Source organism: Nanorana parkeri, unplaced genomic scaffold, assembly GCF_000935625.1.
Source record: "Nanorana parkeri isolate BGI_ZX_2015 unplaced genomic scaffold, ASM93562v1 scaffold780, whole genome shotgun sequence".
Classification (NCBI taxonomy): domain Eukaryota; kingdom Metazoa; phylum Chordata; class Amphibia; order Anura; family Dicroglossidae; genus Nanorana; species Nanorana parkeri.
The window spans coordinates 663345-677115 of NW_017307048.1; the positions used below are offsets into that span (position 1 = coordinate 663345).

General features: G+C 44.8%; 1 protein-coding gene across 1 annotated transcript in view; it reads right to left on the reverse strand.

Annotated features, from left to right (window-relative positions):
• Positions 1-13771, reverse strand: part of TCF20 (transcription factor 20) — a 126969-nt gene that overhangs the window by 67806 nt on the left and 45392 nt on the right. The window contains exon 3 of the mRNA XM_018564787.1: positions 10578-10671. Within this exon, the coding sequence (XP_018420289.1) occupies positions 10578-10671 (94 nt within the window). The remainder of the gene's footprint in view (positions 1-10577; positions 10672-13771) is intronic.

The following is a 13771-nucleotide window of genomic DNA, read 5'->3' on the forward strand; positions in this document are numbered from 1 at the left end:
AATCCGCTGGATCTCAGGGGCGCGCACCTCAACTGGCTGATGAATGCCCCTTCCCGGAGTGAATGTTCAAGGAATTCCTTCCTTTTTGCCTACTTAGCATACATGATCGTTGTCGGATGGATTATCACCCTCTTCTCGAGCTCTCTAAGACGTAGCTGATGCTTCTACATTTTTGTTTTGTTTATTTATGCACAGGGGCCTACCCCCTGGAGCTGCGGCCACCATGACGTCCTAATATGTTCCCCCCAGTGGGACTATTCTCAATCTTTGAGACCTGTCAGTTTTCTGACGGAACTGTCCCAGAGAGCAGCCCACACCCCTGTGAAGGTAGGCGGCTCTCCGAGAGTAACTTTGGTACTTACTGTTGTTCTGAATTGGTTTTACTGTTTTTGTCTCCCTTGTATTTTGTTAGATCCGTGTCTGCAGGTCGGCTGGATGTCTGCATGCCCCGCTCTGCTCCGCTTCCTCCACCGCACCCGCACTTCACTCCCGCCATGACGAGCCTCAAGGTAGTCTCATACAACGTCAGGCACTGATGGCTATAGGAAAGCCTACTACCATAAATTTGTATCCCTCCTAGGTCCTCACCTAAGCAGATATCTCAACGCTCTCGCTCGGTGAAAATATCCCCCGAGAGGCGTTGATGGCCCACATCTCGGTCATCCCAAAAGGAGTGTAAAGATCCCATGCAACCTCAGAGCTATCGCCCGATCTCACTGATAAATGTTGACGTAAAAATGTTCTCTAAAATACTGGCCAACAGACTGAAACCTCTCCTGCCGACCCTAGTCCACCCTGATCAAACTGGCTTTATAATGGGGAGGGAAGCCCGGGACAATGCTCTCAGGGCTGCTCATATCCTACACTGGTCCCGGACAGTGTCCCCTTCGCCCTCCTGCTTGTTCCCCTCCGTGGACGAGGAAAAAGCATTTGACAGGGTGGACTGGGTGTTTATGGAAGAGACACTGCAAACTCGGGGGTTGGGACGCACCTTGCTGACTTGGATGTCCGCACTTTATGCCTCGCCTACAGCCCGTGTGAGGGTAAACGGCGCTCATTGCCATTCCCTGTTCGGAACGGGACTAGACAGGGACGTCCGCTCTCACCCTTACTCTTCGCCCTCACTCTGGAAACTTTATTGCAAAGGATCAGAGATAACCCGAATATCCAAGGAGTCACTGTGGGGAACACGGAGCATAAACTCGTGGCATACGCCGATGACATACTTCTGTTTGTGACGCAACCGACCATTTCTCTACCTAACATACTTAAAGAACTCAGAGACTATGGCATCTTTTCTCATTTTAAAATTCATTCTTCAAAATCTGAAATTATTCCTGTGAATGTGCCTCCCTCCCAAGCCCTCAGCTTGAGAGCCAATTTCCATTTTGTTTGGGCAACCACTAGTATTAAATATTTGGGAATCCATCTATCTCCAACGCCAGACCATTTTTACTCCCTGAACTACCCGCCACTCCTTAAACAGGTGGAGAGAGACCTCAAGTCCTGGGACAAGGATGCTTTCTCCTGGACAGGCCGGGTGAACATACTGAAGATGTCAGTCCTTCCTAAACTGCGGTTTCTTTTCCAGATGCAACCCATAGCGGTCCCTCAACTGTTCTTCCGCCGACTGCAGAGTCTATTTTTAGGATTCGTCTGGAAGCATAAAAGACCCAGACTTGCATTTGCCATTCTGAAACGAGCAAAAAAGTCGGGAGGATTAGGCCTCCCGGACTTAAAACTTTATTATAAGGCTGCTATCCTTCAGCGGATTTTGGACTGGCACTTTCAAGTGAAGGACAAACTATGGGTTGCCCTGGAGAAATGTATGGCAGGGAGAAATCTGGTGCATGCTCCCTGGTTGAAACTGGAGTTTAGAGGTCTTTCTCACACCACCTCCCCACTCACCTCCCATGTACTTTGCCTATGGGATATTGTAAATAAAAAGGCAAAATTAGCACCAGACATTATCACCCTTAGCTCCAATAGGGGGATACCTGTGGTTTCCACCGGGTGAGAACTTATGTTTCCTGGACTGTTGGACAGCTGACGGCATAGTGAGCCTTTCTAAATTCCTTGAAGGAAATAAGCTGATGCCACTCTCGGGGATAGTTCCCATTTGATTTTTGGAGACAGACAACTGTCACACTTTCTTCACTCTCTGAGGACCTCAGTTCATCCACTAGATTCTCTCACACCGTTTGAGAGATTATGTAATGCCTCGGGACCGCACTCCAGATCCCTCTCACTGCTGTATATGCTGCTTCTACAACTGGAATCCCAAGGGTCACTATACTACCTTGCAGAATGGGAGAGGGACATTGGGGTATGGTTCACAGAGTCTGAAACTACAAATATCCTCCAGTATACTCACTGTTCTTCTATAGACTCCAGAGTCCAGGAGACAAATGATAAGCTACTCACCCAATGGTATTGCGTCCCCCACAGTCTACACCGTATATACCCCACAGTGTCACCTCTCTGCTGGCATGACTGTGGCAGGCCAGGCACTCACCTGCACATATGGTGGGATTGCCCCAAAATTCAACCTTTCTGGTGAGAAATACAGTCTCCGATTAAAACTTGGGAGTGGAGATGCCTTTCCTCCAGACCCCATTCCTACTACACTTGGTACCTCAATTTATAACCAAATACAGATCCAGTCTTCTTCCCCATCTCCTAAATGCGGCCAAGCGTTTAATCCCCCGCTACTGGAAAAAGACATCTGTACCCACGATGGAGGAGTGGAGTAGACTGGTCTCAGATATCCGGAACTCCGAAGAATGGCTGGCTACATGTAAGGATAATTACGCCAGACATTACTCGGTCTGGGCCACTTGGATCCATCATGACATGGATTCGGCTACCGTGAAATGTATGGGAGTAATTCTACCTTGTACATTATTGTTGTATCTCATATAATACACAGTAGGAAGTAGCAAGCTTAATTTTGCAACAAATACAGCCAGATAGGGATATTATCTAGTTGACCTTTGTTTGTAGCGGATAGTATCTGTGTTCTTCCCTTGACCTTCACCTTCCTCATCTGCCTTCCCTTCTTTCCTTCCCTCCCTCCCTTTCTCTCCTGTTCCTTCCCTTTCTCATACCGGAAGAAAAACCTATTTTGTCATTGATCACTGACAGCCGGAACTCTGTTAGTGAATGCATACAGGTTGGGCCAGGTGGCATTCTACTGATTCTACCGATCGGTGGAATTTGCTGCCCTCACCCCACTTTGCTGCTGCCGGCTTCCCTGGACTCTGCTGTCCCCCATGTGGGCCCGAAGCCGGCAAGGCAGGTCTCCTGGGAACGATCGAAGAGAGAACAGCAGGTTTCCAGCAGGGGGGAGAGTGGAGCCGCTGTCATCCTGACAGTTTCAGGATGACAGTGGTTCTGTGTGTGGCAGAGTGGAGGATCGGTAAATATGTATGATATTTACAGATCCTCTGTGTGCAGAGCAAACACTGGAGTGACCGCTGATGACTCCAATGTTTGTAAACAACTGGGAACACATAGTACTATGCGTCTCCAGTTATGAATGAACAGGAAGTGCTTTACATCGCTTCCTGTTCATTCATGACTTTGTGAATGGGGAGAAGCACTCAGTATAGAGGCTTCTATACATTCATAACTGGTTGATAGTATAATTTTATCACAAAACACAAACCAACACAGTGCGCAAACGATTAACATAAGTTGCTTATTTAGTTTCGTGTTCCTTCATTTTTTAAACGGTTTGCAAAAAGGTGCAATTTAAAATGTACACAATTGTTGTTATTTATTGACTCAATACAGTTTTATCTTTTAGATTTAGTAGGAAAAGTATTTTTTTGGGGCAGAGATACTGATTTTAGTGTGCTTTTATCAATTTAATTTTGTTTTGACATACATTTGCAAAATTATTGCAGGACCGACAAAATTAGTACACCATCGTTGTATCCTACTGCACCTGTGCTTTCAGAAAATAAATGGTTTGGGGGGTCTTTTACAAACGCTAAAAGGTGCAGTTGAAAATAAAAGGTGGGGGGGCATGGCCTGACGCCGGGGAAGATGGCCGCACAGTAGAGAGGCTCTGAAGTCCTAGAGCAGACCCAGCAGCATTACCAGCGACTGAGCACCGGCATCCGATCCACGATCGGTGGCCGCAATTGATCCAGGATCGGTGGCCGCTGAAAAAATGGGAGATCCCTATTGATGAGGCTGCCTGTGGCTTTACTGATGTTGGCTGATATCATCTACAGTGATCGTATTCATGTTTTCTCCTTCTGCCTGATGGTCGGATGTGAGTGCTTGCCCATGCTCACACTCGCCATTTAGACACATTGGCTGGACTGAGGCATTGGTTCTTACCTCTCTAACCCCCGGTTAGAAATATGCAGCTGAGTTCTGCTGCCATGAGTACCGCTTGTCGATACTCCGTTTTTTAATTTTTTTAACCAGATTTGGTTATTGTTGACTTGTTTTTTTTTTTGGTTACTTGTTTTTTGTTCCCTTTTTTTTTTTCTTTTCTATTTTTCTCTTCCTCTCTTGCCTCCAGAATGGATAACACAGGAGCTGTCAACATCGATCGGAATATGGGGCGTGGAGCGCCCACCTTAATCTTGAGATGGACCTCTCTTTTCTTTCGGTGATCGGACATCGCAATGACCAGTCTATCCTGGGACTCATCTGAACTATGGCATACCTGGGATGAGTATTAAAATCCTCTCTTTAAATGTTAAAGGGCAACATCAGAAGTTTCCCAATGTTTTTTTCTCTAATGCTACTTCAAAGAAAAGGGGTGTACTGATCGCTATTGGGAGATCCGTCTCTTTTCAGCTTCATGACTCGATCGATCAGAATGGCAGATTTATTGTTTTAGTCTGTGAACTGAACTCAATTTGCTATACTTTGGTGAATTTGTATGCACCCAATGTTAACCAACATTCCTTCCTTAAAATGCTGTTTACTAAAATTTGATCTGTACAGAGAGGCCAGTTGCTTCTGTGTAGGGATTTTAATTTGATTTTAGACCCAGCCGTGTAGGCCATCTATCAGTAAGTTACTCCTGAAAGAAGAGTTGTATGATGTCTGGCGCTGCACTCACCCGACAGACCGGGATTACACTTTTTTCTCTCCCCCCTTACAAATCATACTCGAGAATTGATTTCTTTGTTGTAGATCAGTGGCTACTGCAAAATATTACGGAGGTTACCATCCACAATATTACATGGTCGGATCACGCTCCGATCACTTTGACGGTGGGCCTCACACCTGCCCTTCTACCTAGGCCTTTATGGGGGAATAACGTATCATTGTTTTCAAATCCCACACACTTGAAGCATGTGGCCTTTCAATGAAAAGATTACTTCCCATTTATGATGTGGTGCGCTCACAAAACCTTTGTACGAGGTCTGTTGGTACAGATTGCCTCCAGGGATAGGAAACAGAGACTGCAGAGATACCTGTCCCTCCTGCAAAACATTACAATTTTAGAAACGCTCCACAAAACTACCCCTTCCTCTACCACACTCCAGGACCTTACTAAAGCTCGGCAGGACCTTAAACTCCTCCTTATTGCTAAACATGAGTTTCATATGTCTCGCCTGATGGCCACTTACTACCACCAAGGGAATAGAGCTGGTAAACTATTAGCTGCCCAACTCAAACAACAACAGACGAAAATACCTATGCTACATTACCCAGTCACTAACCTTCCATTGCTTAACCCTAGAGAAATAGCAGATGCCTATGCTACCCTTTATAATCTGCGTGGGGATTCCCACTTGACTCAACCTCATCAATAGCTGAATTTTTAGGCTCAGTAAAACTACCTAGGTTAGATCTTGAGGACCAGGCGACGTTGAACGCCCCTTTTACGGACATTGAAATACAGAAAGTAATTAGGGCTCTACCTTCTGGTAAGTCCCCTGGAGAAGACAGATTCTCGGCGGAATATTATAAGACCTTTCAAAATATCTTAAGCCCCCATCTTCCCCATATCTTTGAGTCTCCTGCAGTCTTCGATATGTTGAGAGCAGTGATCGTTGCTTTACCGAAACCGGGAAAGGCACTGACATCACCAAAAAATTTCAGACCGATATCTTTAATTAATATGGACATTAAGATTTATGCCAAGCTCCTTGCTAACACGCTACTACACCTACTCCCTTCTGTTATCCACTTGGATCAATCCGGTTTTATGAAGGGTAGACAGGCTCCGGACGCAACCAGACGGATGCTGAACCTTATTAGACATGCGGAGACTGGTCGACCAGATCCATTGGGATTATATGGAAATTACCCTACCGACATTTGGAATAGGGGGGAGGTTTCTGGCCGCAATTATGGGACTTTATCGGAAACCATCTGCTCGGGTGTACGTATCTGGTATGCGGTCTGCTCCTTTCGCCATTTCAAATGGGACGAGACAGGGATGTACATTATCCCCATCTATATTTCCTATGATGATGGAGCCTTTGGCCGCCACGATCAGGGACAGCCCTCTCATATCGGGTATCTATTTGGGCAATTCAATCCATACTATAGGGTTATTTGCTGAGGATATAATCCTGGCACTGACCAACCCAGAACAATCCTTATCTGCAGTGTCCAATATACTCTCTCTATTTGGGGACGTTTCTTATTATAAGGTCAATGTGGAGAAATCCTATATCCTCAATGTGGGTGTGGAGGCGGCTCTCCAGGAACGGCTGAAGCTACTTTTCCCATTTAAATGGTCCCCGGGCTTTATTACTTATCTTGGTATACAATTGACCTCACCACTATCCTCTCTCTACAAGTGCAATTACGAACCCTTCTTAACTTCCCTATGTTGAATGGTATAAGGAAATTTGAACTGTCTTTGTAAGATATGTAAGATCTGTAGTAACAGGTGGCAACCACCTGTATGGAACTCAACTACGGATAGCGTCCAACTTAAAGTTCATATAACCACAAAAGAAACGATTTCAGTTTAAATCACTGTATTCAAATTTTACTGACAGTAGTATTCACAACATAGCCTCTAACTCTGTGTCATCAACCCAGAATATTCAGCGAGCATAAAGTCACTCTCTCATCACTGGCCACACAGTGCATGATACTTGCGTTTTTGTAGTGTGTGGATCCACTGAGATATGAACGGTCCACTGCAAGATTGCCCAACAGGGCTGAAGATAGAGTTTGAGTCCTTGGGTTGAAAATCAGCTCTCCAAGAGGGAACAGTTACACATGAACGGTCAGCGTCTGTATCCAACTCAATACTGAGACACCGATCGTTTCACTACTCAGTCCTTAAGTGGACCGCAGGCGAGGAGGAGCCCAACGACGCCCCTGGAGGGGGCGCCGCCCTGTCGGCGTGGACGGACGGCATGATGTCGGGGGCGGAGCCTTACGCCACTTCGGGAATGCGGGCGGATCCGCATATTACAGTCTTGGGTTAGCAGAATTGCGGCATTCAAAATGGCACTTTTACATAAACTTTTATACTACTTTCGGATATTGCCTATCCCTGCCAATTTTTTTTTAAACATCCAAGCCTTGCTTACTTCATTTGTTTGTAATGGGAAAAAACCCAGAATCCAGACTAGAACTTTGACCCGCTATAAATTACGGGGAGGGGTGGGTTTACCGCCCATTAGAGACTACTACAGATCGACTCTGCTGACCGAACTAAAATTCTGGCTTATGGCAGACTCCTCTAAAAGCTGGTTTGTAATGGAACTCCACCTGGTTCCAGGAGGAGATCTCCCAGGGTGGTTGTTTGCTACTTCCCTAAAGGAGAGATCTTAGTTCTTCTCCATTCCCCACTCCCCAAGCCCTGCGACTTGTATGGTCTTTGGTGGCAACCCCATCTCCTGAGGATTCTACCGTAACCTTGGATATTCCTCTGGCCGCCTACAAATTACTGATCCCATATTTGAATCTTGAGTCGTGGTGTACCAGAGGATACCCAAGTCTACCCCCAGTCCATACCTTGACCTCATTTAGCAATCAGTATAAATATTTCCAGATTAAGCATTTGTTGGACTCCCTCCTACCCAGCACTGCATGCTGCCCGGGGGATATTTGGAGAGTACTACGTGATCCCAACCCTTCTTCTGGCCGCATATCTACTTTCTATAACCTTTTGCAGGCCCAATCCCACTTTAGTAAAGTGCCCTCTATGCTTAAATGGGAAACAGAGCTGCACTCTGACTTTAGTAATGAACAATGGAAACTAGCCATTAAGGCTCATTCATCTCATGTATCAACCACTGGGAAGTTTCTCAGAAACGTCTTCTCCGCTGGTATCAAACTCCCAATAGGCTTTCCAAGATGTTCCCTGACTCTTCGCCATTGTGCTGGCGCCAATGTGGACATATTGGAAGCTTGCTACACCCCTTTTGGTACTGTAAGTCTATTAGAAGCTATTGGAATGCAATATTCAGATGTTTAGCGACGATTACGGGTATCCTTAACACTCCCGACCACTCAACTTGCGCTTCTCAGTGTGGGAATTGAAATATATCATTTGGAGTTTAGGACGGTGGTGATGCATTTTTTGTTTGTGGCCAGACTACTGTTTGCAGGATACTGGAAATTGGTAATGGTGCCTACCATGACTGAAATTCTATCAAAAGTGCATTCCCAATGCGAATATGAGAAAGCAATCTCCTATAGAACCCAATCTTATGGCAGGTTCCAACACCTATGGGAATCCTGGTAGAATTATTATTATGTGCCTAAGCCATAGGAAGCTAACCCTGGTGTTGTTATTTTATAGTGTATATGCTCTGCCTACTCCATCCTGACCCTTTCTGCTCTACCGGTCGCACAGAACCGTGCTGACCGATACTCTCTCTCTTTCTTCTACTTCTCCATTTCTTTCTTTCTGGCTTTTGATTATATTGTTGATTTAAAAGGTCTACATAGATGGCCCATACCTTGTATGTTCTTGGGAATTTAGGATACTTACCGTGCCTTTATATAAATATAATTTTCCCAACTGATATGTCAATTTTGGAAGATCTGTACGATTTTATTATATCTCTGACTATTGTTGTCATCTATTGCTGACCTTTTTCTTCATAAAAATCTATTGTTTAAAATTAAAAAAATAAAATAAAATAAAAAAGGTGGAAAATTGCAAAAATGGTGTGGCCAACTGAGGTTAAAAGTGTTTCAGAGGGCTTGGCAGCAAAAGGGTTATTGAACTATAAAGAAATCTAGATTTCATATAGATAAGCACAAATATTAATGGAAATAACTATTATTTTTTTTACACTATAGGTTCTAGATGACTTCAGAAATATATCGTTTGTGGATCTTTAGTCACTTTTTAATCTAAAACTGCAAATTTAAACAGGTGGGAAAATAGAAAAATGGTGCAGCAGCAAAAAAAAAAGTTATGTTTTATGTATATATTTGTTTCAAAGTCTGGATTAGAGTGTAAAAGTGGTTAAGCCCACATCAGCTATATATTGCTGTTTGTGTGTCACCTTTGTTGGAAAGCTAAAATTTGATGGCCATCATCAAAGCAGAAAGATGGGGACAGTTATTCCAATCACAACCTTAAAAAAAAAAAAATTACAAACATACTGACAGGTTTTAATCATTCCCTGCTTGATTTAGTACAGAAAAAGGGCCTGGACCTAGAATCTATTCACAAAGAGACAATCTCAATCTGAAATCTAACAGGCATTTGCATGCATCATGTTGGTGGTGCCTTAACCTTCCTGCCGCTAATCCCAAGTGTGGCTCGGGGTTAATTTTCAGTACCAAAAGCGGTACCCCCCGAGCCACACTAAGGATTACACTGTAGCGTCACTTACCTTGTCCCTACGAGCCCCGCTGAGTCCTCCGGCCGATGCCGGCACCAGTCTTCTGGGTTCCTTCCCTGCGAGCGCCGGCGCCGCAGGGGGGCGGAACCGGTGGGAAATTTGAAAGTAAAAAATAGAAAAAAAAATAAAAATAAAAATACTGAGATAATCAGACCGCCAGGGAGGTTAACGTAGTAGTATAATATTCTAACACGTTAGAGCTGTCCCCAAAAAAATGCTTAAAGCAAAATGATGCATCTCGACTTTTAAACGGCCAAGATACTGAGCTTCATTTTCTTTGCCAAAAAGGTATTGCTGAGGCATATCATTTTCATTTCTGAGAGTCTAAAAGAGCAGAGTAAGCTGATGGTGTCAACAGTAAGCATTAAAGCCTTGTTTTATCATATATAATAAAACTGAAGTTTTTTTACTTTTAGAGAAATACATGGACATGGATCATTTTAATTGACTCCACAGATTGCCACATTTTTCAATCTTGCCTTCACACTGGATTTTGATTTTTTCCCTTGAGCATTACAACTGTTACAAAGTTCCAAAATATATTTTAATAATGGGTACTGTACGAAAATCTCCAGAAAAATCCATTCTGGATCAACAGGTGAAAATAAAAGGAAAAAAATGAAAATGAATGCAACCATCACATCTAAGGACTGATAAGTTGCAATATATTATATTTCAGGTTTTGGGTTGAGATATGCATTAAAGTGTCAAAACATCTTTTGTTGCCTAATTTTACTAAAATAGAATACATCTCTGACAACTTGTACATTTTACCTGAATCCATGGCACATGGAAAATGGTAGCAACAGGCACAACCTTTGTTGTAGCAGCCCAGTGTGGCTCCAGGCTCCTGGCAGTGAGCACAGTTCTAGGAAAAGAAGAAAACCAAAATTAAGGTTAAAGAAGGATTCAAGTCCAAATCTATTATTCTATCATTGTTAAGCGCTATTTACTTCTCTGCACTATTCACAATAACTCTCCTAAAGATGTGAAGGCCTCTAATATGCAAACAAACAAGTTTTCTAAACTAGGGACTCAGGACAATTTGTTGTAAACGTGTTTTATTCTTAAAAGAGCACATGAAACATTTTTTTTCTGAAAATGATTTAGGTCGATTTAGGAAATATAGTGCTAACAATATTGTAATTCTAACTTAAATCCCCACTCCAGCCAGCCAAAAATATAAAGTAGCACTCACTATAGCAAAAGTTCTTTAGTGTTTCCTGTGCATGTGGCATATAATTGTTAAATACAGCTCTTATGCTCAAAAAGGGAGCCACCTTTTGGAGACTGGTCGCTCCGGCAAGCTCCCCGAGAGCAGGCTAACGGCTCACCTCAATGCACCTGCTACTAGAGCTAGGAGAGCAACATTCTCAAAAGTTAGGTCTCCCATCTCTGCCTAGCTATGCCCAGTCCGCTGTTGCAGCCCCTCCCTATAGTCTGTGTCAGTAACGTTTAGTTGCCAAAGATGTGAGGAGGTTGGGCACAGCACATAGGGCATAACAGTGCTGTTGGAAGTGTGGGGGGGGGGGCAGGGGTATGGGAGAGGAGCATGCTGAATTATCTGTGCCATCCAACTCACACTACTGTTATCAGTAAGTGGGAGGTAGAGAAGTCACACTAAACAGAACAGACACTTCAACCTTTTCCCTCTTCCCACCCATGCATGCATTCTGTGTAACTTGTGTGTGCTGTGTAGCCCTGCAATTCACAGTTGCATAGTAGGTGAGGTTGAAGAAAGACACAGGTCCATCATGTTCAAACTATTGCGTGTATGTATGTGATTCTGCATGTGTATGAGTCCCTGTGTATTATTTGAGTGTCATCTGTATGTATATATTATAGGGCTCAAAAATTTCAAGTCCTGAGCTACTAACCAGGCCTTAAGAGTTACTAGCCACCAGTTGCCCCACCTAACCCTTACCCTGCCTCAGCCTTAACTCTGCCCCTAAACGCACCCTCTTAAATAATCTTATGATAATTCTTATCTTATGATAGGTCGCCCCTTGTAAATGGCAGATTAGGGATTCCTGCTGTAGAAAAACGCAAGTTCCTGACACATAGCGTGGTCGGAAGACGAATGCCGCACGGGCCGTTTTTTTTTTCGGCCGGAGCTCAGGACTGTCAGAGCTCTGGGCCGAAGGAAGCCAGAGCTGACAAGAGCTGCTCTGCAGTCTGCATCCGACACAGATGCAGACCGTGGAGCTGCGCCCGCAAGATCGCATGCCTGACATGTCAGCCGGCTGCAGGCCGGAGTTGGCCCGCGGACCGGTACTTGGAGACCCAAAAGGGAGACACCCTCACTTTATTTTTAGTGTGTGTGTGTGTGTGTATATATGTATATGTATATGTATGTATATATAACTCGCAAAATCGAAAAAAACGCCCATAGGCGACGATTAAAACGCTTTTACTGTTCATCAGTTTAGTGTTATCAGTGATTAAAAAGGAGAACTATGGGGTTAGCGATTTTCCCCATAGTTCTCCTTAGGGTAACGGGAGGACACAAATTAGCGTCCTCCCGTCACCCTAGGCTTAGTATACCGCAAGCTGCAGCTCGCGGTATACCGAGACGCCGCAACTGAAGCGGATTCCCAGACAATTATGTCTGGAACCGCCCAGCTGCATGAGTGACAGCTGGCTCTGCCTATCTAGAGGCAGAGCCAGCTGTACCTGTCCTCTCCCCCATCCGTTCGGCCAGTCAGCGCTGGCGGATCGGAACGGGGAGGGGGGAATCCAGCCCCTCCCCTGTCACGGCTCTGTGCCGTGACAGGATCGAGAAGTGAGCGAACGCCGGTATGTGTTCACCGACTTCCCGATCTACTGAGCCGACCTGCGACAGTCTCATTGTCACAGGTCGGCTAGAACTATGAGGTGAGTGAAAAGCACTCAACTCATAGTTCTCCTTTAGGCTGGGTTCCCACCTAGGCTTCGAAATATGCGTGTATGACGCGCGTTTTGGGGTGCATGTTTTAACCGCGATTTGCAGCCCACAAAACCTTTACGAGGGCTATCCGGCTGTATCCTAATGGATACATGCAGAAATACGCCCCAAAGAAGCTCCTGTACTTCTTTGGGAGTAGGGCTTTTTCAGCACGTTCCGACACGCTGAAATACGCCCAAGTGAGAACCATGCCCATAGGAAATAATGAGATTTCACTTGCTGGGCGTTTTACAGCGCGTCCATCAGCACTGTAAAACGCCCAGGTGTGAACCCGGCCTTAATGGCTCTAAAATGATTGCTCTCACTCCGACGTTTGCGGCGATATGCAACATGTGCGGCACGTAGGCGCACCTGGCGCATATATGCCTGTGTATGTGGGGGGCGGGGACTTAATTTTTTTTTTTTTTAAATAAATGTTATGCTTCATTTTTTTTATGAATCTTTCATTTTTGTATTACTTTTTTTTTTACACACAACTTTATTAACACACACACATCCTCTATGAGTGTTCCTGTTCATTGATAACATGAGGACATGGTATGATTACTATAACTACAACTATGAATGAACAGGATGTAGCTTACTCCCATTCATTCATAATTGAGGCTATAGTTAACATACCATGTCCTCAATTATGTCCAATACACTTAGCGATCACTGATCACTGAGTGTTTGTACCTTGCTCTCCTCTCTGACACGCTGTCACAGGAGGCTGATCGAGCGCTGTAGGGAGGAGAGCCCAGCCTCCTGTGACAGCGCAGCCTGTCTCCGCCCACACACGGCTCTGCCGGACTGTGATAAGAGGCTGAGCGGTGTGGGAGAAGAGACGCCGCCTGCTCACAGCGCTCTCCTGCCTTGCAGCGCACGGCAGCCTGTCACATTTTCTCTCCTCTCCGCTGGAACACAAGAGCAGCGCCCAGCGGGGAGGAAAGAAAGCAGGAAAATGGCACTTTCGGCAAAAAGTTTATGCCAAAAGTGCCATTTCCAGACGGTATGTTTTGGCGGCCGATATCGGTGCGCGTGC